This window comes from Microplitis mediator, chromosome 8 (assembly GCF_029852145.1).
Source record: "Microplitis mediator isolate UGA2020A chromosome 8, iyMicMedi2.1, whole genome shotgun sequence".
NCBI lineage: Eukaryota > Metazoa > Arthropoda > Insecta > Hymenoptera > Braconidae > Microplitis > Microplitis mediator.
Window position 1 is genome coordinate 10,894,829 of NC_079976.1, and position 27,180 is coordinate 10,922,008.

The 27,180-nt window shown below is 30.5% G+C and overlaps 2 protein-coding genes across 4 annotated transcripts in view; both read right to left on the bottom strand.

The window, feature by feature from the left end:
* Positions 1 to 726: 726 nt before the first annotated feature.
* Positions 727 to 27,180, bottom strand: part of LOC130672733 (dystroglycan 1-like) — a 58,748-nt gene continuing 32,294 nt past the window's right edge. For 2 of the 3 annotated variants that reach the window (XM_057477438.1, XM_057477439.1), the window contains exons 2-12: positions 14,435 to 14,791; positions 13,965 to 14,180; positions 13,765 to 13,893; positions 12,981 to 13,109; positions 12,474 to 12,893; positions 12,294 to 12,401; positions 11,396 to 11,806; positions 10,710 to 11,263; positions 8,665 to 8,860; positions 7,290 to 8,604; positions 727 to 6,077 (exon numbers count right to left, since the gene is read on the bottom strand). In XM_057477438.1, coding sequence (XP_057333421.1) covers positions 5,854 to 6,077; positions 7,290 to 8,604; positions 8,665 to 8,860; positions 10,710 to 11,263; positions 11,396 to 11,806; positions 12,294 to 12,401; positions 12,474 to 12,893; positions 12,981 to 13,109; positions 13,765 to 13,893; positions 13,965 to 14,180; positions 14,435 to 14,749 — 4,017 coding nt within the window. In that variant the 5' untranslated portion in view covers positions 14,750 to 14,791 and the 3' untranslated portion in view covers positions 727 to 5,853. The remainder of the gene's footprint in view (positions 6,078 to 7,289; positions 8,605 to 8,664; positions 8,861 to 10,709; positions 11,264 to 11,395; positions 11,807 to 12,293; positions 12,402 to 12,473; positions 12,894 to 12,980; positions 13,110 to 13,764; positions 13,894 to 13,964; positions 14,181 to 14,434; positions 14,792 to 27,180) is intronic. The other variant, XM_057477441.1, reaches the window with a different exon arrangement.
* On the bottom strand, positions 24,731 to 26,377 carry LOC130673369 (golgin subfamily A member 6-like protein 24). The gene has a single exon (XM_057478357.1). The coding sequence runs from the start codon at positions 26,375 to 26,377 to the stop codon at positions 24,731 to 24,733; it is 1,647 nt and encodes a 548-aa protein (XP_057334340.1).

A 27,180-nucleotide genomic window follows, 5' to 3' on the forward strand; every position in this document is an offset into this window, starting at 1 on the left:
TTTTTTTAAAAACAAACTTAGTAAGAGAACTTCAAAGTACATTAGAGTTGTTCAATAGACTATCCTCTCAACACCAGTGCATTTTTTTCCTATTTAAGTGCTATAATACAGTAGGAACTCGTTATAAGGCTGTTAGTTTCTCTCTCAAACTATCGCGATACCTGGTTTATAAAAAAGACAGAATGATAGTCTTATAACGAGGCCCGACTGTAAATTGATGGATGATTTAAGATTACCGAAACCCCGATTTTTAATTTGGCAACAATAGAGCATTACCTCTCTGCTTTGCGTTCGAGGTGTGCAAAAGTATGCAAAACGTTCAGTCGACGTATACAGACAAAAAAATGCTCCACTGAAGGTAAATATTCTTGATTCAAGAAAGTATTTTTAAAAACCTCAGTTTTCCCGGATAAAGTAGAAATCTCCTCTGACCAAGACAAATTCTCTTGGCTCAAGAAAATCTTGACTTGGTTCCCGAATATGTTTGTCATCCAAAATATTTTATTTTCTTGACTCAAGATAACGTTTTTTTTCTGTGTATGATTTCGGAATAGAGAGACACGGTCGTCTCGCGCCGCCATGTACATACACGTACATATGGATTCGAACGTGTGCTTGGCGCGAGACACTACCGAGTCTCGGGATTTCTCAAAAAATCTTGAACTCTGAAAAAAAATTAATTTTTTAATAATTAGAAAATAAAAAAAATTCAAGAATATCCTAAAATGGTTTTATTAATTCAATTTTACTTTACATACTGAGTATACTTGTCTAGTCATGTTATGGATACATATATATTGATATATATATATTTATTTAGTATCGAAAATCATTAAAGACTTTTTTTGTTTAAATAAAAAAAATCTCGCATGAGAACATTTATTAATTAATTATTTTATTTAAACTTTTTGAAAGCGTTATGTGTTTATAATTCAGACAAAAATATTCTTATACTTACAATTATATTATTATAATTAACTTCATTCATACATATATTTTTTAAAATTCATTAATTCCGTACACACTTATACACATTTACAATTTATTTATTATTATAATTATAATATGTATAGATTTATATATAAAAAAAACGTCCGTTAGTACTTATACATTTGATGTACATTTATATTATTTGTATTATTTATTTATATAAAATGCTGATCGATTTAATTATAATTTACAATTTTATTTAATTAATTAATTAAATTAATTAATTTTCATGTTAGTACGGACGCAAAAAATTGCGATGATATGATATTATGATAAAAGCATGATATGATTGCGACACATTTATGTCAAATTATTAATTAATTAATTATTTTTACAAAGATACTATCAATTTTTTTATCACAATTAATTTTTAATAAAATAATTAATAAAAAATATAAATTTTATTATTTTTAAATCAGATAAACAAAATTTTTAAAAATAATTCTAATTACCACCATTTTATATCTTATCAAATTTCCTCTTATTTGAGTACCCACACCAATATAGTCAAAATAATTTTTTTGATTCATTTAACTAATTAACAATTAATTAATCAATTGTCATCGCATCCAAACCTATCGTTGTTGGTATTCATTTTGCGCGAAATTTTATGAATAGCACGAATACAGACATTATTTTTGTAGATAAATTTATTAGGATCGCTGATAACAATTAATTAATATTTACGAGTCATAAATTCCCAAATAAATTTTTTTACCGTAATGTCGTATTGTGGGTACTCATTCGACGTGTAATTACGTCAAGATGACTTAAATTAATTTTTTATTTTAATATCTTCTCAAGTTAAGAAAAATTCTGAGGTAGACTAATATAAAGTACAAGTGGTTTTTTGAATAAATTGCGCAATAAATGTGTCGCTGATAAGAATAATGATTAATGAGTGATAATTGATGAATGTTATACGTATTATTTGTTATTATTATTATTATTTATTATTATTTATTACTTATGATTATTATTACCAATATACGTTACAGATGTTACGCAGATGGTTGATATTTTTTAGAAATTAATTATTTATTTACTTATTTATTAATAACACATCAGCAGACTTATTAATTGATAATTACTGGCAATTATCGCAATTATATTAATTACTTAAATTTTGTTTCTTTTTTCATTCATCGATCAGCATTAAAATTTTGCAAATGCTTTGTCTAGCCGCGTAAAAAAATCGCCGACAATCAAAACATTTAAAAAAAAAATTGTTTCTTTCAATCGGTACGAAATTTTATTTAAGTGTTAATTTTCTTTTTGGCATGGTAACTATTTAATTTTAAAAGAATTCACGATTGTAAAAAAAAGACTTTTACATAATTATAATTTTTTTGTAAATTTTTAGCTTTGTGCGATAGTACGTATTCTTTTTATGAACTAATTAATAAATGGTTAAAAAAATTTTATATAATTTATTATTAATTAATTAAATTAATTAATAGATAAATTATCGTGTTAAAAATCATTAATTATCGAGCATTAAAATATAATTGATAAATTTATTTTTAAAAAATCAGTGGAGCTGGATTATTAAAATTAATAATTAATTAAGTAGAAAAAAAGATTACTAAGCTCTAGAGTGGCAGTGAATTACGAGGTTGTTTAAATCAATTGTTAATATTAATAGTTATTAATTAATTAATTATAATTATAATTAATAAGTATCAATCCTCGTGTGCGTGGAGATCTTTACAGTCTATGACTATTTAATTAGGCATTTTTTAATCTTATATTGCTTATAAAAAATGGCACTGATTAAAAAACGTTTTGTAACAAAATTAAATTGAGATTCGTTGGAGATTTTTTAATTAACCCTTCAGTCACTTTTTAATTTTATACAGAGGTCACATTAAATTTAATACAATTTTTTTTTTGTAAAAATCCTGACTGGAATTTGTGCCTTTTCATGGTTTTAACTTTTCTATCTGCCAAGTATCGAGATAAAACAATTTATCTATTTCATTCGAAATACATTTAAATTACGCGGGAAAAAAAAAACGATGTTATTAATATTCTTTAAATAAATAGTTATGTCAATTATTCTGACATTGAATATAACTGATATCGCGGAATATATCTATTATCTATATTATTAAGAGAGGATAAGAAAAATTTAGTCTATGACATGGTTCTATAATAATAAAAATTAAACAAATTTAATTTGTTATCAGTGAAAAAGTCTTGACCGTAATTTGTGCCTTTTCGTAGGTTTAGATGTTTATATGCAATAATTTGTTCAGTATCTTAAGTTTTGCAAATACTTACGCGTATATATCGCGCGTAAAGATGTTGACATGATATTATAAAATTACGGACATAAAAATTTGTATATAATTTGAAATTAAAAACTGAATTTTTTGTATCCATGAAAGACAGCCCTTAGGTAAACCATAGAAATTTAATAAGTTTTTTTGTATCTTTCATCGTCGTTAAGATATTTAAGAAAAAAAATATATTAGACTACTAATAAAACATTTGACCGTGTGTAGATTTTTTTAAGAATCCTCTGATTTTACACTGTAAAAAATTTGCAGAGTGAACGCGGAGTGGATGACTTTTTATTTATCACTCCCCTTCGGAGTGAAATTCACTCTGAAGGGGTTATCGTGAAGTTGATGATTTTTTATTCATTAAATTGCCTCGAAATGAATTTCACTTCAAATAGGAGTTTTAGAAAATATTTATAAAAAGAATTACTAACACATAGTGAAGTTAAAGCTTCTATATTTTAACATTTATATTGAGTACGGAAATAATTACGTGCTCCCTTTCCATAAATTCACAAGAAATATTTTTTAAAAATTATAAGGAGCTGATAATGAAAACTTTCACGCTTATGAAGTGACAGAATCAGATTTTTCATTTTTCATCATTAATATAATTCTACTGAGTCACAAACTGTCATATGACATATCATCCATGCCACGAAAAAACAATTTATTTTGTACTGAAACATAAAATATTCCCATAGAAACTATGGCTCCATAACTATTAAAAAATTTAATGTTTTCACTATGTATTATATGAAATTATAATTTAGTGAGTTACCAAAACATTTTATAAATTAAAAATATAATATTTTAAGTTTAATTATTAATATCTGAATCAATTACTTATTGAAATAATTATGATTCTCATAAACATTTATTTCTATTAAATATAAATTTATTTAGGTATTCAAATTCCAGACCGGAGTGAAGCGGATTGAAATAAAATCCACGTCATTCCGTAATCACTCCACTTAAAAAAAAACCCTATTCACTTCGCATGCGGAATGATATTTTTTGAAAACTCCGGAACTACGAGTGATGTAGTGAATTTGGATTGAAATAAAATCCGTATTCACTCCCAATTTTTTACAGTGTACCATTATCGAAATCAATAAGCTTGCGAATAAATGACAAAATTTATCTCATTAAAATCAACAAAATTTCTGAGAGTAAATTAGTAAGGCTTCAATAAATGATTTAATTTTAACCATATTTAATAAATCTGGTAGTATTATACTCGGATAATAGTACGTAGTGACTGCAGATTGATCGTTCTTATTAAAAAACTTAATAACTTGTCCGCCAATTTGTTTTTTTTTATGCAAAAACTCAATCATAAGTGAGTTGATGTCAATATTTCGGTTAATATTGAATTAGGATAAAAAAAATGTTTCTTTGGATTAGATATAAAATATATGAATAATTATATAATTAAATTAAATTATTGATAATCTCGGGTTCAAGTTGAACAAAGTATAAACAAGGATCGTGAACTTTGAATACTTATTAATATACCGGAATTTTAAATCGGTATTAATTTTCATAAATTAAGTATCCAAAATAATTATGAACATTTTGAAACACAAAATTTTAATTATTTAAAAAATTAAAATTTTTTTAATTTACACCAAAAGATAATAATGGTTAAAACAAAGTGTATGTTTTAAATAGTAATTAACAAATTTTAATTGCATTAACAACAACAACAACAACAATAACAAAAAATTTAACACGGAAGGTCACTGCGAGACACTCAGTCAACTTTAGCTCTTAATAAAAATAATTAAAATAAACAAAATTTTAAAAAACATGCGGTGGCTCAAAAAATAAAAATAAAAATAAAAGCCAGAACTAAAAATATAAATCTAAATATTTTGTTTATTTAATTCTGCAATTATACGTTTAACTTTTATGAGTTATAACTTGCAGAATTATTTTATCGTTCCCGTTAACCGAGTATTTTATCAAGAATTTAATAATATATAAAAAGTCATTCAAGTACTTTATACATTAAACTAATAATTTACAAAAAAACTCCCACGTAATTTTATTCACATACTAAATCAAGACTTTTAACTCAGCATAACTTTTTTCAGTCTCATCCTATCAAAATTTTCATTCAATTCTCTTTTATAAAAAATTTAAGGCTCTACAAATTCGTATCAGGACATTTTCAACATAAAACGAATAGTTTCTGAGATATAATCGCTTTAAAAACATAAATTATTTTTAGTGAAATTTAAAAGTAATTTTATTACTTTCCGGATTCTAAAAATATCAGTATATAATTTTTTTAAAAACTAAAATATCTGATGACCATTGAAGGGTTAATTAAATGTGAACTTTTTAAAAGTTGAATTAGGCAACACGTGACCATCGAATTGACGTTAATAGAATTAATAATTATCAATTAATTAATTAATGAATAAAAAAAAATTTCTTAGTCATGAAATCTCGAAGTATGGCCTTGTATTCGATGAAATATTTGTTCGCGTAATTCGGCGGTTGATGTTGTAGTTTCACCCAACATTGCGGTCATATATCGACGCGTTGATGAGTGCAATTCGTAATTTTGTTAGGGTGGTACGTACGGAGGTGGTTTTCTGTAAGTCGGCGTTGGTTTCGGGCGATTTTGACGCGTGTTGTCAGATGTGCGAGCGAATGGCGGCGGAGGTTGATATGGTTCTTCTGAGTTTTCTTGTGATAGCATTGGCTGGTCCGCGCCGTCTTCTGAGCGCAAATACTCCGGTGGTGGTAGCGGCGGTTTTTCTTCTTTTAATATCACTGGTGCTTTATCACCTATAATAATCACAATTAGTTACTTAAATCATGAAGGCCATAGACAAAGAATTAATTTTTTTTTTTTAAATAAAAACGTAAATGTGTAGTTTAATTCGTTATCAAATTTCTTCTTATTTAAGTATTCACATCAATATAATCTGAATACATTTTTTTTAGTCATATTTATTAATATTTATTAGGGTGGTCGTTAAAAAATAAATTTTCTCAGACGCCCCATAAAAAGCTTCTTTTTAGTGAAAAAATACGTGGGGAATTTGGTTTTTCCTTTTTAAGTAAATAGAACTCGTGTCTCAGGACGATCAAAGTCTATTTTTTGATACAATCGCGGTTTTTTTTTAAATATCTCATGAAATATGCTGATTAAAGGAAAAAATTATAAGAACAATTTTGTAGAAAATTAAATTCTTGACAAAAAAGGTAATCTTCATTTTTTTATAATATGTGTATTTATGAAGACATTTAAAAAAAACTTTTTTTAGATCTTATGAATTGAGCGTTTTAACTCGTCAACACTCCCGTTATGAGCATTTTGCTCACAGGACACTATTCAACTTATAGGATGTCGCTGTCGCGCAAGCGAGACACTAAAAATCACGGGAGTGCTGACGGGTTAAGGATTATAAATGTTGAAAATAACATTTTTCTAAGTATATAGAAACTATAACAAGCATTAATGATTGATATGTTACGAGTTACGAAGTTGTCTATATTTAAGAAAAAACTTTATCTTTAACACTCGTAATCCTTAAAATGCTCAATTGATAAGATCTAAAAAAGTTTTTTTAAAATATCTTTGTAAATACACATTTTATAAAAAAAATGAACATGACCTTTTTTGTCAAGAATTTTATTTCCTACAAAATTGTTCTTATGATTTTTTCTTTTAATCTGCATATTTCATGAGATATTAAAAAAAAATCGCGATAGTCTCGATAAATGAACTTTGATCGTCCTGAGGCACATGTTCTTTTTACTTAAAGAGAAAAAATTAAATTCCCCTCGTATTTTTTCACTAAAAAGAAGCTTTTTATGGGGCGTCTGAGAAAATTTAATTTTCAACGATCACCTTAATATATATTTATATTAGATAAATATTATCTTACCAAAAAATAGATGTGGGTATTAATTTTACGCGGAAATTTGTCATTTGAACAGAAATCATACTTATGTATTTAAAAAAATTTTTTAAATTCAAAAACTAAAAATTACCTGGTTCAGGTTTTTCTTCCAACTCATCCTGGAAAATAACCGGGATTCCTTTACTTCTAAAGCTCTGTCTTTCGTCCGCGTGTTCACTGACACTCATCTTCCCACTTCTCTTCCTTCTGTACAGTATACAAGCAATAATACCCGCGAGCGCAAGCATCGCAGCAATAATTATAGCCGGCAAGACAAAAGTAATAAGATAGTCATCATTATCCACGCCGCCTCGTGCTCCAGAGCCTCGTCTTCCTCCTCGTTCATCTTCATCATCAATACCAAGTCCTCCATCATGAGAGTGAACTCTCGTAAACTCGCCCAAACAAATTCCCATCGGTGTCAAAGTTAATTGATCAACAGGGAATTCCATTCCCATAATTCTCTCAATTCTATTTGTCAGTTCTTTGTTATCTGGTTTAACAAATAAGACTTCACTTAGCCTTTGTATCTCACTATTAGGACAATAAGCAACCGGTAAAGTTGTATTCCTCCATGTGATCATTGTATTTTTATGCCCAACTGGTGTTATTGTCATCAATGAAATAGCATCCGTATCTTTATCACCAAACAAATCTCTCAATCTAAGAATAAAGTTCTTTTTCATCATTGCAGATCCAATAAATGTGTCATAATCAACTCCTAATTTAATAGTAAATTCAGCGCTTGCTTTCGAAACGTCCGCCGACTTGACCTCAACCACTAAATTGTCATTAGCAGTCGCACCTTCTTTATCAACCGCAATCAGCTGATATTCTCGACGTTTCGAATCTGTTTTAAGTGGAACTCCATAAAATTCTTGATTATTTACATCAAATTGCAACCATTCATATGATGCTATTGGTGTACGATCACCATGGAGTAAAGAGAGTCGCAAATGACGAGTTGGCCCATCTTCGGGATCATAAAATGTGTCTTCAGGTACTCGGTAGATCAGCAATTGGCCAACTCGGGCGGTAATATGATCAACTTGATTTCTTGGCATCGGAGGATCATTAACTTTGGGCTCTTGAGTAGAAACTTCTGGTACTTGGGGACTAATTCGTGTAAATGAATGCTCACATTGACCGTGCCCGTGGAATGCGACCCGTTTGACCCGGATCTCTGGACCTAGATGATGTTGAAGCATAGAACTAGGGTCTCCATCATTAGAAGCCACTAGGACGTGGTACAGACGATTTATGGCTTCTTTAGGACACTCGGAGCTTGGAGGTATTGTGTCATTAGTCCAAGTAAAAACGGCTTGGTCTTCACTGATTTGAATTGTACGGACAGTTATGCTGCTTGGATCCTTGTCACCATAGAGTTGAGCAAGGCCTCTGATTATCTGTAATCAAACTTCATTTAGTTAATAAAGTTTAACAATTTTAAGGAAGATGATTCTAACCTTTAATTGCCAATCAATTGCCGTAGGGAATCGAGACCGTTTATCAATTCTTAAATAAATACTGAAGTCGTGATTAACTGATCGCGTTAATTTATGCTGCTGTACATAAATATCAAGCCGATCTGATACATTAAGACCTTCACGATCCGCGGCAACAAGATCGTAATCCCATCTCGATACATGTTCATCCAATGGTCTGAAATTAAAAGCATTAAATTATATATACTTGTATATATTTATTTAAAGAGTGCAAGTAATGTTCGAATCAGATCGATTTTTCGAGTTTGAAAAATTCAAATCCAAGTACACAGTTGGTTTTGTGACATCTATAAAATACAAGTTTTGAGGCTGTTTTTTGGCCTATCCGAAGTCACCAAAATTTTTACAATACAATTAGAAATTAATGTCATTAAAAAAAATATCTGCTTAAAAGACTTGACATTAACGGCGGCAAAAAGTTAATTACTAATAATTCATCTAAACGAAGTGTCAATTGAGATGACTTTTTTAAGACGGGAAAATGAACACGAATTTGCTATGACTCCGAGGACCAACATTGTACGTTATTTTTATATAAAAAAAAATTGGCTTTGAGACAAAATCGAATTTGTCGTCCTTTTAAAAGACATCTTAATATCTCCATGATATCTTAAAGTTGTCTCTGTGCTACTTGGGTATTCAAATAATTCAAAGTATTCGTTAATTTTTGAACAATTAAAAAAATTTGAATTAGCCAAGTAGCACAGAGACAACTTTAAGATGTCAGAAAGATCTTTTAAAAGGACAAGGCAAATTTTATTTTGTCTCAAAGCCAAGTCTTCTTATAAATAAATAGAACGTACAGATGTTGGTCCTAGGTGTCATAGGAATTCGTGTTCTTTTTCCGCCTTAAAAAAGTCATCTCAATTGACACGTCGTTTAGATGAATTATTTGTAATTAACTTTTTGTCGTCACCTGTGTCAAGTCTTTTAAGGAGGTTCGAGAGAAACTAGTGAGTCAAAGTAGTGTTTGAATTTTTTTGTTTGCTAAATTCTCCTAAAAGTTATAAAAATTCATTATTTTAATTCATAATAACATAACGAATTCATAAATTAATAACTATTACTTATTTAATGAAAGGCAGTAATGAAATGACTTGGTTATTTTTGATTCAAATGGTTTTATAAAAAGATGCAACAGCACGTTCTAACTTCTTAAACATCGATATTCAAATTAAAGCGGGAAAAATTTATTTCTAATCTCGTCTCTCTTTTTAATGTATTTCTATCTTTGTTTTTTCTCTCAGCTGGTTCCGCGACGGTGCCAAACCCTCAAAAATATGTATCGCTGTCGATGAACGAGATTAAAAAATAAAGTTTAACTTCAATTATTTGAAGAACTACAACGGTAACACCATTGTTAAAATCTTATCATATTCTAAAAAATATTCAAGTTTATGACATTTGGTTTGTATTTCTTAAACTTGGGAGGTTAATAATGAAAAAAATCGAATAAGCCATGACGGAAGCTTGTCCGCCGTAAGAGCCTGTGTGTAAGATCTTTAAAAATATCATTTTTTTAGTATTTTTTTTCTAAGACACTAGGCGGTGGATCATATTATAATTTTGAAAATACATCGATAAAGTACTTATTTATATGTATACTAAGTTTCAAATCTTAAAGTTGGAAAATCCTTTTTACATTAGATTCACTCGAACCTCCTTAAGCAGATATTTTTTTGATAACATTAATTTCTGATTGTTTTGTCATCATTTTGGTGCCTTATCGATAAGTCAAAAAACAGCCTCAAAACTGCTATCTTAAAGATGTCACAAAGCCAAGTGTGTTACTTAGGTTCGAATAATTCTAATAGTTCGTATTGATCAATAATTCGATTAATCCAATTTGAATTTTGAATCGAATAGTACTTTGGATTCGACACGAATACTTCATAGGTTCAAATTATTCGCACACCTCTAATACATATATATATATATATATATATATATATATATTTCTGTATAAAATCTAATAAAAGAAGTCAAATAATAAAAAATATACTAACAATCCGTAAATCTCTTGGGTTTGTTCATTAAATTGTAGCCAGTGTGTACTTTTTAGCGGACTTCCCTTGAGATACAAACTCAATCTCAAGTTACGAGTGTCACCATCCTCAATATCACTGAATGTATTAGCTGGTATAAAGTAACTCAACGGTTTACCAGCAGTAACACGTATCTTCTCTAGTCGTCTATCTTGTCGAGGGGGATAGTTTCGAACTCGATACACAACTTTCTCAGTTGTAACTATTTCTTCCGTCGGGGCTAATGTTGGAGTTGTTAAAGTCGTTGAAGTCATCGTTGTAGTGGTAGAAGTTGTGCTTGAAGCTGAGGTAGTGCTGATGGTGGAGGTAATTGTGGTCGGAGGAATCCAAGTTGTGGTGGTGGTAGTGGTGGTACTGGGAGCTGGAGTAGGAGTGGGAGTAGTCGGAGCCGTTGTTGTAGGAGTGGGGGTAGTGAGAAGCTCAGTTGTCTCTGTGGCGAGTGTCTCAGTAGTCAACGGATTTAATTCCGTTATAACCGTAGGGTACTCGGTTATATTTTCAGTAAATTCAAAGTCCTGTAAATAATTAATTTATTAATAAAACAATTATTATATTAGAGGTATGACTAATGATTAATTGACAAAATTGATGGATTAATAGAGTTTATAGGTAATTAATTACAAGCTGGAAGCATAGCAAGCCGTTACCTCATCGATGGTATCGTTAACAGCGAATACAGTAGCGACTGTTGTTGATGGTGATGGTGATGTGCTAGTACTTGATGTTGTTGTTGTTGTTGTTGTTGTTGTTGTTGTTGTGGCTTTTATTTCATCCGTAGACGCTGAAATAGTGCTTGAGGACGTGGGCAATGTGGTGAGGAATGTCGTAGGTACTACTGTGGTTTCAGTTTCAATTTCCAATGTCGATTGTTTGTTATTATTATTATTTAAATTTATATTATTTTCATTGATAATGTCATTTATATCCGTAGTATCTATATCATCATCCTCTGGTTCTGTTTTCTCTGTTACTGTACTGACTGTTGTACTTGGTGTTGTTGATGTGGGTGTTTCTTCTTGTGGGGTTGTACTTAGTGGTGTTGTTTGCTCGATTGTTGTCTATAATTGTTAGTTGCGATGTTTATGGCAATGTTAGTTACAATATATTTATATATTTTATATATTTATGTTTATATTACACAGAAAAGGTCTAGGCTTATGAATAGAAATTTTTTACAGAATTATTTTTATCAAGCTTGAATTATTGATGTCATCACGCGTAAAATGAGTACCCACAGTAGTATATCACAAGTAAGTGGTAATTATGTAATTTTTTCTGTCAACTTTTCTTGAAAAAAAATTTTTTTTTTAGCATAGTGATGTGGGTACTCAAACTAACGGATATCGGATCACCAAGTCAATAGAATTATCAATTTTTACCCAAACCTAAGCCAGAAAAAAATCACCATCTTTTCTGCATAATCACTCAAATTTTTTATTTAAATATTTAGTTTATCTGTATTTTTATAAGCAATCTATTGAGTGCTAGTGAAGCTAATTTACAGTAAGCTAAAGGTCCAATGATAATAATAAAAAATTTACGTACCGGTTTAGTTGTCGATTGAGTTGTCGGAGCTGATGTCGATGGACTAGACTCTGAATATTTACGATCGATAACCGGTATAATATCATGTTCATCGATTTCTTCCTCAGCCTAATGAAAAAGAATTTATCATTTTTTTTTTTTTTTTTTTTTTTCAGAAAAAAAATATATATATATAATTACTTTGATACTAATTGAAGTTTCTTGACCATGATGATGGCGGTGCGGATGTAATTCTTCACGAGATTCAAAACCTGAAATGGGTCTTGGAGGTAAAGTAGTAATCGGTTCATTGTCTTCAGGATCATCGCGATCATCACGATCTTCGTCATAGGATTCATCGTAATCATAATTTTCGTCGTCGTAATCATCGTCATTGTCATTATTATTATTGTTATTATTATTATTACGATTATTGTGTCTGGCGTAGTCACCAGAACCAGCCTCACGGCGGCTACGAATCAGGTCATTGGAATAAGTCTTAACGCGCCATAGTAGAACTGGAAGCTGTATCGTCTTAGCTAGAGTCTTGTCACGCGCTTGTTTCTTTATTTGTTTCAAAAGTTCTGCTTGATGCTTCCACAAATGTCCGTCGCAGCCGACCTACGTGTTAGATAGATTGATTAATGGATTAAGAAAGTTTTTATAAATAATTTAATAGACAATGCTAAGTGTGTCAGCAATTCTTACCTGCCATTGAATTGACGTCGAATGTTTTTCTTTCCTACGTTTCACGTTACCTGGACCCGTGAGAATTATTCGTGAGTCTTCCGATGCACTTTCATCTTTTGTACTGCGACCATGCATTGAAAATGCACTCTGCAATTATATTTATTTAATAAATTTTATTTTTGTTAATTATTGAATTCCACATATTTTGATTGAGAAAATTTTTTTAAGAAAAAATGAATATGGGATTAGAATTCTTGATAAAATTCTCCGTTAAATGAGTACCAGCAACAATTAGTCTTGATTAAGTCACCATAAATTAATTTATTGATTATTTGAATTTTTAAAAATTAATAAAATATTATTTTGATATCAAAAAAATTTTTTAAAAATTCTTTGAATGAAATGTTTGAATTAGTGATGAAATTTCACGTAAAATGAGTACCCACATCAATATTTCGACAAAATGTTAATTAAACAATGAATTAATTATATTTAAATTATTATTTTATATTTTATTCTAAATATAGTGATGTGGGTACTTAAACTGACGAAAAATTTATCAGTAATTTGATAGTATCTGAAGAAAAAAAAATATTAAAGTCGGAAAAAAAAAATAAAAAAAAATTTAACTTGAATTTTTTATTTTCTAAACCTATCGATGTGGGTACTCAAACCGCAGGAAAACGTGTCACAAATTTAATAAAGCCATTGATTTTTTTTTAAAACCAAAGTACGAAAACCTAAAACTTCTTTTAAGCATAACCTATTTTTTACGACCCATTAAAAAGTATCGAAAACTTACGACGTGTAATCCAAGACTGCTTGCAAGTTTTTCGATGGCATGAACTTTTTTAACCGGTTTCAAATCATCAAATTTAACGTCCAGTAGAATAGTCATGAGTGTTTGTTCTTCCGACTCTCGACAGTGAGTCTAAAATAAAAAATATCTTTAGTCTGGTCTTACGATAATTAAATATTTAAATTTATATTTTTAAAATTTACTTTGCCATCTTTGTGTTTAACTTCATCGGTCTTTTCCGGCAATACTTTAATAGTGAATAAACTATTAATAATATCACCGTAAGTGTAATAAGCTTTTATGGACAAGTGATGCTGGCCTACATCTTTTTTAGCCGGCACACCCATCAATGTTGTCGTTGCTTCATCGTAATATAGCCAGTGTGGCAATGCTTTGTTATTGTTCCCGCTGCTTCGTATCTATACGATGACATTTATTATTTAATTATATAAATATATACGAAAATATATGACTAATAAATAAATGGTATAGCTGAGGAAATAATTGAGTGGGTCGATGTGTTGAGAAAAATATTTTTCAGGTCAGATTCATAGATGTAAAATATATAAATTAAAAACTACGGGTTATAGAAGACAAGAGAAGAGAAAATAAAAAATATAAATAGACTGGATGATAGCCAAATGAACAAGACAAAACAATGAGACCATTTTACCTCATAGTGATTTACGCTGCTACCAAAAGATTGTTTTGATATTTTGAATTTAAAAATATGGCCGACTGTTGTGGTGACATTGGCTTGGGGAAACGGGCTCTCGACATTTGCGATGTCTTTTATTTTTAAGTCCTTGTGATAATGACTAGAAGCTTGAGAAGACTCGGAAGAACTCTCGGAAGGCTGATTAGTTGAAGGTGAAGCGGATGATATGGGCTGGGAATCATCGCTCACGTCGTCAAACACCAGGTCGTCTTCTTGAAATGTCAGACCCAGTGCCAGGGGTATAATAAACGAGAGCAGGATTAGCTTCATGGTTTAGTGAATATCCAGGCGATCATACCATAATTTTTTTATCTGTAACATTAAAATTTTTTTTTAATTAATAATATTTCATTAGTTTGTACTAAAATTAACTGGAAAATTTTAGTTTTAATTAATTTTATTATTTGAAAATGACGAGAAAATTTAATTTTTATTTTAATAATTGAAAAATTTCATCATCGGTACAATAAAATATTTACAAGTAAATAAAAAATTTGATTTTGTAAAAAATTATAAAAATTGATTTTTTCTAGAAAATTGAAAATTTTTATTTTTATTTTTGTTTGGATCACTGGAAAATTTAATTATTTTGAAATAGTTCAAGATCAGAACTCAATAAAAATTAAAATTATTATCAATGATACATTATTCAATTTTTTAAAATAATTGAATATTTGACGTTGGAACAAATTGATAGCTCATATTTTTAAAAATAATTGAAAAGAAAAATTTTTTTGGACACTTGATCACTGGAATTTCATTCATATAAAAATTGAATTTTATTTAATACCATCTAATTAATGACAATTAATTAGAATTAATTTATTTTGAAATTTGACCAACAACCTATCAGGCCTTAAACGTCAATTGTAACGGTTATTTGACGATGATATCAATCAAAGTTCACTCCAGACTAAACTAAATACCGTTTAACTGAATCAACCACGTGATACAAAATTATTATCGTAATAATCCAGCAACAATAAAACCTTTATTATTAGTATCAAACTGTAACATGCGACACTCCCATAACTGTAGCAAATAACTTACGGTTGTATATATATATATGGTCTGTAATGTTAGAAGTATTTGTGATATAAATAACTCACAATATATATTTTTTTTTTTAAGTTGATAAGAAGTTCAAATTTATAGATAGAATTGAACAATTTAATTACTTGAAAAAAATGGCTGGTTTCAGTTCAGTTAATATAATGGAAAACTGTACTATTGTAAGAATAAAAATCTCAGATAAAAATTGTATTTAATATTTAAGAATAGAAATTTTAGAAGAATATTACGATAATTCGATTATTTAAAAAAAATTGATAAGTTAAATTCTTTAACAATAAGTAACAAAATTCAATTTTATTAAAATGATTAATGTATCAAAAATTTACAAATAATTGACACGTTTAAAGTCTTAAAAATTCAATTATTTTCACTTAATTGAAAAACTTACTATGCAATGTTATGGTTATCATTATTATCAATTATAATACGCCCATAACTTTAAAAAATAATCTATATCAGGGTGGGTAAAATAAACGGCTTTTTTTTAATACTATAAAATTATTATTGAGGATGATAGAAAAAAATCCTGTGAAAGTTTGAGCCCTTAATATTAATAGTAACAACTATGCCTTAATGCAATTTTTTGATTTCCCATTTGAATAACATGAGAAAATTTTTTTTTTAAATTTGGAATTTTTAAATTTATTAGCTAATTATTGTACCAAAAAGCTTAATGCATATTTTTGTTGGAAATTTATTGCTCCCTAAAAAAGGTGTCCTATATTTTTTTAATAATTTGACTCTTTCAAAAGTTATTCGTCGTCAAAGTTGAATTTATGATAAATTTCAATATTATTCAAATTTTCCGACAGTATATACTATAAGTTTTATATCACAACATGCTCAAAAGCTCTTTTTGTAGGTCATATAGTTTTCAATGAATCATTTCTGATCATGTTTTCGAAATCCGGCAATGCTCTTTAGTTATTTGCATTTTAATGTGAATTCTTTACAAAAAAAAACCATGTTGTGAGCATTTTTGGACAGTTTTAGTACTAAAAAAAATAGATTTTTTTTACGAATATTCATTGATTTATAATTACCAAATCAGACGAGAAAGAATGATGTGCTTCTTTAAGAAAAAATCGTCTAAAAAGATTTTTAAATTTTGTTCAGAAATATTTGACATGATTTTCAATAAAACTTTTTGAGCAAGAGTAAATACTATTAACAGGCGATGTTACTTGGAGAATCATAAGCTTCTTTACATATATATATGTATAAATATATGATCTGTATTGATAAATAGATTTACCACATGAGTAATAAAAAATTATAGTTCGATGTAAGTAATTGAGGCTATATTTTTTTTAGTTTAATAAAACTATTAAATCATTAGAAATAATTGAAAAAAAATTTAATCACTAAAAATGTAAAAAATTTAGTTACTTGCAAGTAATTGAAAAATCTAATAATAGTTGTTATCATTATCAGTAAACTATTACACGCCCAGCCCCATAACTTTAACAAATACCTTGTATATATAATAAATAATAGTGTCTATCTCCTAATCTACATAATAGACATACAAAGATAAACTTGATCGACAATTGGTTATACCGTAAAGTGTCAAACTAAACTACTTCGTTGTTCATTAAACTCGATAATTAAATTCCGGGCAAGTTATCCTCATTTCTAATTACACCTACCACTCACTAAACTATGATAATTAATTAAACGGTTAATAATAATTCATTTTACATTATCCTCTTACTCTTATCTTAAAAATTAATTATAATAATAATTATCCATTTCCTTCTTACAATTCCCAACAATCGTTTTATTTTTATAATTATTTATTATTTACTGCATTACTAAAAAAAATAATAAAACAATTACACGCAATTAATCTTATTCATTGGCAACAATGCACCCACGATTACTTAGAAAATAAATAAAAATAAATATATAGTGAGTGGGTATAAAAAAATTTATTATGTAATTATAAAACAATACAATTGACATTAATAACTTGTTGTAAATAAATATGCAAATTAAATGTACAAAATACGTATGTATTATTTTAGAATATAAATAATTAAATTTAATTCTTTAGGCTCAAAAAAGATCGATGAAGGTTTTAATTTGCACTCGCGTGCATCTATCCGACTAATTAGCGTTTCGAGACACGGTAATTACCAGAGTATTCATGATACAAGATTACTTTCAACGTGGCTTTTACATTGCAGACACCAATGCTGCTTTTCTGAATCTCTTTTTTTTTTAGTAGTTAGTACACTTTAGTTCATGTAACCTTTTTTTTTTACTTTTATTATGCAGTGCTGCGATACTCCCCATGGAGATGCTACTATGCGGAAAAATTAGCAACTTTTATCGTGTTTTATCGCCTCATAATCCCACAACAATTCTACTCATAAACGTACACTCGAATATCTTTCGCAAAAAGTTAAACTAACAACCTACCAAAATCTTACTTGAAGTAAATTATTTTTATTTTATCATTTTAAACCCCTATTTAAATGAAATTTATGTTTTATTTCTTTATTCACTTCTGATGCATATAAAAAAAATTATGAATAATTTTAATTATCATTATTATTATTGTAAACTTAGTTTAAAAATTCCAGGTGATTACTTTGGAGACCATTTTGAAAGAGGCGGCTAAATCAAAATGGAATTTTTTTGAATATTTGGTTGTGACTATAGCAAAGTTTTGTAAATTAATTTATAACAAATATTCCGATCCACCGATGAAATTTATTAATTTTTTAAATTTAATTCATTTAAATTTTCAACATTTTCTAGTATCTAACAAAAATTATGAACAATTATTATGATTTTGATTATTTTTGTTGAATGGTTTTAAAAACGCGAGGTGGTAATTTTATATGCCGCGCGGTTGTTTTGAAAAAAGCGGCAAGTTTCTGATGTATTTTTAAATTCATATTTAATTTTCGCCATGTCAAAATTCGATACATATATTGTAATAACTAGTACCTTATAATTTATTAATCAATTATATTACAATAATAATACACTTAAACTAGAAATAATAACACCAAAATTAACAGCGGTAAAAAAAAAAAATAAAGATAGTTTCTTTAAATACAAGATATTCTTTGTTTTGTTGGCAATATCTGACTGACTGTCACTAGTCGCGTTTCTATAAAAAAAGAGAAGAAGGCATTTGTTCTCTAGATATTTCTAAAATTTTTGTTGAATTTAAATGATTGAAGAACAAGGAATTCTTGCGAAGTGCTTAAGATCGTGCTTTACTTTTAACTCGCCTAAATAAAAAAATTGTCTGAATTTAAATTTAAAATTAATTTTTTTTTTTCAAAGCTTGAAAATAATCTGGAAGTTGAACCGAAACCATGTCGGCTACGCGCCGAATACTCTTCCGGTTGTGTTATCCGAGTTTATGCTATAGTCCGTTCAATGTATCTGTATACAAAACATTAAAATAATTAAACGCAAAAAATCAATATTCTAAACATTTATTTATTAGCTTTTTCATGACACCTACACCAAAAGTTTATAAATTCATACTCTTTTTAGAGAGAAGAAAGTCATTCTTTTCTCTCATGAGAAAAAAAATGATAAAAATTCGCGCATGCGCCTCTTTTCCTATAATAAGAAGTAAAAATTTAAACTTTCAGGTGCAGGTTTGGTGAAAAATTGTATACACACCAAGGGTGGAAAGTAGAATGTTTTAATACGCGTGTTTACCATTTTTGCCTTCAGGCGGCAGGCAGTCTACACGCGGGGTAGATTGTCCTACTTTCCTCCCTTGGTGTGTAATATACTATTAAGATGAAATAAAATAATAACCAAATTTTAGTAGATTTCTAAGAAGGCTCATCTTGCCCGAAATCGTTATTTTTTATTTTTGGAGCATATTGGTTACAAATACAAGGCAGAAGACTAGAAAAAGTAAAAGGGGTAAAAAAAATCGAATATTAAAACTTTTTATTGGGGGGTTCCATTTTGTCCCAAATTTGAAGATTTTTAATTTTCAACAGACGAGGAACATTGCGACTAAATACATGGTAAGGGGCTATAAAGAAGTAAAACAAGTGAGAACCACTGAGGATATAAGCCTTTTTTTCTTAAAGAGCCAATCCCCCCCTCCCCCTTTTCTGACCCACAGAAAAAGATATTAAATATATGAAATTTGCCCACCATCACATGGGAAAATTGATTGAACTATTAAAGTTGATGTCGGGATTTTCTAATCCGGAAATTGTCATTGATATTAAGTCTCGGAATTTTTTATGTGTTATTAATGACGTTTTCATTATATAAATTGATTATCAAGCTTCCAAAAAAGTCATTAAATTGTAAACACTGTTAGTGATTACCACAAAAAAAAACTTCATCCAAATAAATAATTTATAAAAATTATTTTTTTTCATAAATTATAAATTTATAATGTTTAAAATTTTTTTAATCAGTTTAATGATGTCATTAATAACAATAATTAGTGTAAATGCATGTGTTGATTCATTCGAAACAGTAAGTTAATTTTTTTTTCATTAAAATAAATTTTGAAAAACATATTTAATTACATTTTTGAAAAAATTTTTGTTTAGTGCAACACGACCAACTCATGTTGTAGCCCTAAAATCTGTCGTCGTATGGAAAATTTTGATATTTATTCATGTCAATTTCCACGATTTATACCCAGAAGTTTTAGAAAATAAGGAACTAAAAAATATTAGCTATAATAAATGATAATTTTGGAGAAATAAATTATTTTAATTTTAAAAAGTGTCTTTTATTTAATATAAATACATATAGAGATAGAGGTTAAATATATATTATGATATTTTGGAATATATATTCGAGTAGCCTGGAGTTGAGAGTCTGGCACACTAGAGTTGTAAAGGAGAGCGCAAAAAAATAAAAAAACAATAAAATGAAAAAAGTAGTTTAGAACGAAAGCCAAATTTCAGATGAAAGAGAATAGAACATAGGAAAAACAAATAAAAGAAAAATCTCAAGTGCTACAAAATTATTTATTATATTTGTTTATAATAATAATAATGGTTTTTATTTGTATCACCTTAGTGTTTTACAAAGTGTTTAAATACATTAGTTATAATGACTTATATATATACTATTTTTCCACGTTTTGCTCTTAATTAATTTTATTATTTATTTATTTGTTTATATATACTTTAGTCTTTAAGTCCTTTTTTTTTTTATCACAAGTTTATTGCTTCTATCCCCACTGCACATTTTACCATATTGCTTTTCCCCTTCTCTTTTTATTCCCCACTTTCCCAGGTTATGTATATGCCTCTGCTTTAAACGCTTTATGGACTTTGCCATGCACATACACTCTTTTTTATCAATGCCCTCTCCCCTTTTTTCATTATTAATTATGTTTATTTATTTTTTTTAATTTTTAATTTTTTCACTCTCTTTCCTATTTTTTTTTTTTTTTTTTTTTTTTTTTTTTTTCTCCTTCTACACTTATCACTTATTTTTGACTAGCGTATTTTTGCCCTCTTCCCCATTTTTATCACACTGTATCATTATTTTTTCTATTTCCCTCGCTATACAACAGATTTTTATGCAAGGTGCTCCTCTCAAAGCGCTTTCTAGTTTCTCTTTCACTGTTTCCTCTGATCTCGTTCCTCTCCACTCCCTTATTGACTTTTTGTTTGCATCACTCATCTTTGTTTCCAGTTTTTTACACATAAATAAATGTTCCAGTGTTTCATTATTCTCACCACAGGCCCTGCATCTCCACTCCTTGTATCCCTTTTTTCCCGCTCTTCCAATATTTCCACATCTCAGTCTTGCCCACATTTCTTTATCACAGCTCCTTATCTTTTTATCGTCCCAGTAATGTTCCATTCCTTCTTCTATTATTATTCTCTTGTACATTTCGCTGTAGCTTGAGTTTTCTATCGCTCTCGCCTCTTTAGCCTCAATATTCTGCTTCATTCTTTCCAGCCCTGCCTTTGCTGCAGTCTCTATCTCTTCTGTTTCCTTATTTTCATAGATCATTTTTATTATTTCCTCACTTCCTATTTCTTTTAAGATTTCTACCATTCTCTTTCCCCACTTTGTTGGGTTTTTATTTAGCACTCCTCTCATTTCCTCCTTTAAACATATCTTTGGCCATCTATCATTCTCCATTCTTGTGATGTCCAGCAAGTACCTTATCGCTCTCTCTCTTATGACATATTCTATGCTCGTCCCTCTTGTTTCTTTTCTTGCAATATAATTTGGAGTATTTTTTGCCACTCCCAGACTCAGTCTGTTTAGTTTATTCTGTATTGCTTTTATTGTGTTTATTTTATCCCAACCCCACGTTTCCACTCCGTACATACAGCTTGCTCTCACTAATGTGTTGTACAGGTAATTTCTGTCCCTCATCTTGTTCCTGTCTGCCCTTTTTATCAGTCCCCACGTTGCGTTTGCTGCCTTGTTTGCTCTATTCCTCATTTCTTCCTGGTGCTTTGCTGATTTGTTTTTCGTCGTGAAAGTATATCCCAAGTATTTGAATTCGTTGACTACTTCTATTCTTTCTCCCTTGTAATACCAATTTTTTTCTTTATTTATCCCTCCATTTCTGAATACCATTATTTTCGTTTTTTTCGCATTTATTATCAGTTTATTCTTATCTACATATTTCTCAATTTCTCTCAGCATCCCCCTTAGATCCTCCGCCGTATCTGCGACTATTACTCCATCGTCCGCGTACTTTGCCATAAATATTTTTACTTTTCCTATCACAGTCCCTCCAATGTTCTTTTTCACCATTTCTTCTTCCATGTCATCTATGAAAAAGTTGAACAGCACCGCACTTAGTGCGCATCCCTGCCGTACTCCCTGATTAATTTTAAATTCATTCGTTATCCCGCTGCCTATCATCACTTCCCCCGTTGTTTCCCTATATATTTCCTTAATCATTTTGTACATCTTTCCTCTTACACCTACTCTCCTCAATTTTTCCAGCAGAATCCTCCTGTCTACTGTGTCAAAAGCCGCTTTTAGGTCCAGGAATCCTGCGTATAGTTTCTTCTTTCCTTTTAATCTGTTATTTATTATTGCATTTAGCATAAATATGTGGTCCCTCGTGCCTCTCTTCTTTCTAAATCCTGCCTGACTCTCATTCATTTTTTTCTCTCTTTCCGCCCAGTTCATTAATCTTTCCGCCATCAATGCTGTCAATATTTTATATCCTATGTCAAGTAGCGATATCCCTCTGTAATTTTCGGCTTTCTCTTCATCCCCTGTTTTAAAAATTGGTATTATTCTTGCCTTCTCCCAACCCTTTTCTATTTTTCCCTCTCTCCATAATTTGTTTATAATCCATCTTATTTCTTCCAACACATTTCCCGTTAGGCTTTTGATAAATTCCGCACTAATCCCATCCTCTCCTGGTGCTTTATTATTGCCTAGTTTTTTTATCACCTTCCTAAATTCAAAGTTTGTAAATTCCTCATCCAGTCCTGGGACAACACTCTCTATTGTCTCCTCCTCCTCCTCATTCACCTCTTCTTCACGTTGCATCTCTTGCTGATTTAGTAGTTTTTCGAAATATGCTTCCCATTCTTTACCCTTTATTTTTGATTCCGTTTTTTTCCTTTTTTTCTTTCTTAGTCTGTTGACTGCTTTCCACCATGTGCTCATATCCTTCGCTTTGTCAATATCCTCTTTTTTCTCCTTCCACCACTCTTCCTTCGCTTTTTCTATGGACTTTTTATAATCCCTTTTTGCTTCTAGATACTCCTGTTTTTTTCCTGCTCCCTTTTTTTCTTTTAAGAACCCTTTCAATTTTTTCCAAACTTCGTCTCTTTTTTTTTTGCATTCCTCATTGTACCACTCTTTTTTTATTGATTTTGTGCAGCCACTCTTGCCTCCAGTGCCTATTTTTTTACACATTCCCGTTTCTTTAGCTGCCTCATATACTGTTTCCTTTATATCATTCCATTCTAGCTCTCCATCTGCTTGCTCGCATTTTTCCCTCCATTTTTCCTCCGCCGCCTCTGAATATTCTGCACTTTTTTCCTTGTCCCATCTCAACTTTTCTCCTACAATTTTTTCCAGTCCCTCATCCTCCTGTTCTTTATTCATTACTTCTTCATCATTTTTATTTTCATTCTCTAGCTCTATCTCAATAGGTAAGTGGTCAGAATCTATCCTTTTTAAGACTTTGAACCCCCTTACTCCATCCTCTTCTCCTCTATCCAGTGTCATAGCTATATCTAGCACTGATCCACACTTTTCGTTGCATCCTCCAATAAATGTAATTTCACCTGATTCATCTCCCTTCTTAGTGCCATTTAGTATTTTTAAGCCCATGTACTCGCACATTTTTAATAACTTTTTTCCCTCTGCATTAGTTGTCTTGTCTTTTGATTTTCTTGGTGTTATTTGCTCATTTTCTACTCCACTTGTGCTATTTTCTCCAATCCTTGCATTCATATCTCCCAAAACTAAAATTTTTTTTATTTGCCCCTCCGCTTGTATAATTATGTCCTTTATTTCTCTTTCTATCGTTTTTATTCCTACATTGTTGTAGACTGTTATTACCATTTCACTCTGTCTGGTATTCTTGAGTACAAATCCACACTTCCACACTTCCACCTCCCATTTTTTACTTTCTTCCTTTTTTACTCCTAGAATATGTCCCCCACTAGCCCTTCCTCTTTTACTTTCTTTCTTTCTCACTGCTGGAATGTACCACCAACACATTTTTCTACTTAACTTTTCCTTTACCTTCTCGATATTTTTTTCTTCTATCCATGTTTCTACCCATGTTGCGATCTCGTACCCCTCACTTATCTTGTTTAACTCCTCGTAGTCGTTCCAGCCTGCTATGTTCCAATAGAATATTTTCCTGCCCTCCTCATTCCCTTTATCCTTTTTGTTTTCATTCCTATTATTATTATTTTTGCTCCAGCTTATGACTTTGTCACCTTTATCCATCCCCTCGTTGTTACCGTCCCCATTATTTTTTTCTTCATTTTTGTTTTTATTGTTTTTATTTTTACTATTATACCCCTTTCTGCTGCCCCTGTTATTCTCTTTATCCCCATTGTCCTCATTTTCCTTATTTTTATTTTTGTTTGCTGCCTTTTTTTTTTTAATTTTTTTAAATTTTTGACTGCACACTTCGCTCTCCCTCTGCTGTGTTTCTACTCTTTTTTTTTGCACCCATTCTTGTCCTTCTAAATCTGTTGTCATCCTGCCCCATCATAGAGCTGGCGGTTTCACCCTGCTTAGTCCTTCTTTCTCGTCCCAGTACCACCATACTCCATTTATACAAATTTTCATGTACCCTCTTTTTGTGTTTGTACCTTTCCTTCTCTCCTCGTTTTCTAGCTGCCTCATCCATTTTATTATTTCTATTTCTCTCTCTGTCTCATCGTTGTCCAGGAAGATGTATTTTTCTCTTAGTTCCCATCTGTTTTTCAGGAACGAGATTTTTTCACTCATCTTTCCAAATTTCACTTTTATTGTTCTTTCTCCTATATATCTTTTCTCCATCTTATCGATATTCAATCCGGTTTTTGTTTGTATTATCTTAACCGCTTCCAAATTGCTTGCCAGGCTATGCCTAATAAACAAGTTTAATTTCCTTTCTTCTCTCTTTGCTCTTTCAATTTCATACTCCGCATCATTTAGTTTTCTCGGCACAGCCCTTGGCTGTTCTGCTCTCTTCTCGACCTCCTTGTATTCCTTGTCCCTGTTGCTCCATCCCTTCTCTTTCTCCCTTGCTGCATTTTCTACATTTGCTTTCTCCAATTGCATTCTATGTATTGTATCTCCTCTCAACCAGCTTTCGCACGTATTCCTTTGATTTGACGCGAGTCTTTGCTTCTCCATCTCTTTCCATTCCCATCCAACCCGGCTCATCTCCTCCACTACCCCTGGCATTTCATATTCCCATGCTTTATAACTTAGTCCATCATTCGTCCCCCTTGCTTGCTCATCTCTCTGTTTTTTTTCCATACTTCTCACTCTCTCCTCTGCTCTTTCACATCTTTTTATTAATCTGCTTCTCTCTTCCTCCCATCTTCTTATCAACCTGTCCCGTTCCAGTCTCATCGCATTTTCTTCATCTCTTCTGGTCCCACATTTTTCACAGACTTGTTTTTCACGCGTATTTCCCGACATTTGCTCCAGTCTGTTTTCGACTTTCTTTTCTATTTTTTTTGCTAACTGCCACATCGTGTTTTCAATTTTTAGATACCTCTCTCTTTCTTTTTCCTCTTCTCTTTCATCCAGCCTTTCTCTTACCATGTCACTCATCATTTCTACCAATTCCACCCATGGTATCGGCCCTTCATTGCCTTCCGCCTCCCTTTGGGTTTCCTTGTTGTTATTTTTATTTTTATTATTAATTTTGTCCTCCTTGTAGCCATCGTTCTTTACGCTGTTCCCATCACTTTTTTCTTTCTCAACCTCGTCAACACTCTCTGTCTCTGCGTTTAAATTCTCATCATTCCCCAACTCTTCTGCGTTAATTATTGTCCTTTCATCCCCACTCTCACTTTCATCATCACTCAGGTCACTGTTATCATTTTTCTTTTCGTTTACATTTGTGTCACGTTCCTCGGTACTCACCACCGTGCTGTGATTTTCCCTCTGCTTTTCATCCCCTCCATGTTTTGCTGCCCCCTTTGCGGTTTCGTCATCCCCACCAGCTCTTTCATCCATGACTAATTTTTTATTTACCTGGTTTTTATCCGCTTCGCTATTTATTTTTCTCGCTGCCACCTCTTTTTGTTGGCTGTTCACCCACCTGTCCAGGAGGCCCTGATATACCTGCTTGCTTCTCGTATTATACGGCGTACTGGTATGCCCGCCTTTACTTGTTGCGTTTTTCCCGCGTACCATTCTAACCTCACCTGCTCCCGGCTTGCTTTTTTTTTCACCTCCTCTTATCTTGTTCTGATCTCTGTTTATGTTTTCTTTTATAATTATCGCCTTCCACTTAGTCACCTTTTTAATAATTTTCCCGACTATTAAAATGCTTTTTATTATCAGTTTTCTATTAATTTCTACGAGCAAAATTTACTGCGTGTTTCCTTGTCCGCCACCTAGCGTCGTCTTATATTTGTTTATATATAATATGTATTTTTTTTACTTTTTAGTTCTACCGTACAAAATGAAAATAAGTATAAATAGAGTGGATATTTATGTTTCATAATCAGTAAATCTACTTAAACGCTAAAATACTCAAGAAAATAAACTAAGCTGATAGTTTTTTATGAGTTTCTGTGACCACAAGTTAGTAGAGTTACACACAATGAATCCCTTTGATGAAGTTTCATGCCCGGAGGCGCAATTGTAGTCGTTATCGCGTTACGGAATGCCCGAGGGGCTCTTTCGAGACGGCTAGCTACCAATTTTACCCCTTTATTCAATCAATATATATATCTCGAGTACCATAATAAATTTAATTATTACAATGTCTTCAAATTTTTTAGGTTTTACTTATTTATTCTAAAGTTAAATTAGCTAAAATTGATTTTTACTGTTATTTTTTATTTCAAAGCGATATTGCTCCGCTATAAACTATTTAAATCAGTTTGAATTCACGAAAGGTGCTTCAGGGGATTTTGTATGGTTCGAATGCATTGAAAAACTAATTTGATGCTGTGAGGAATTGGATTGAAAAAAAAAAAAATGTAAAAAAT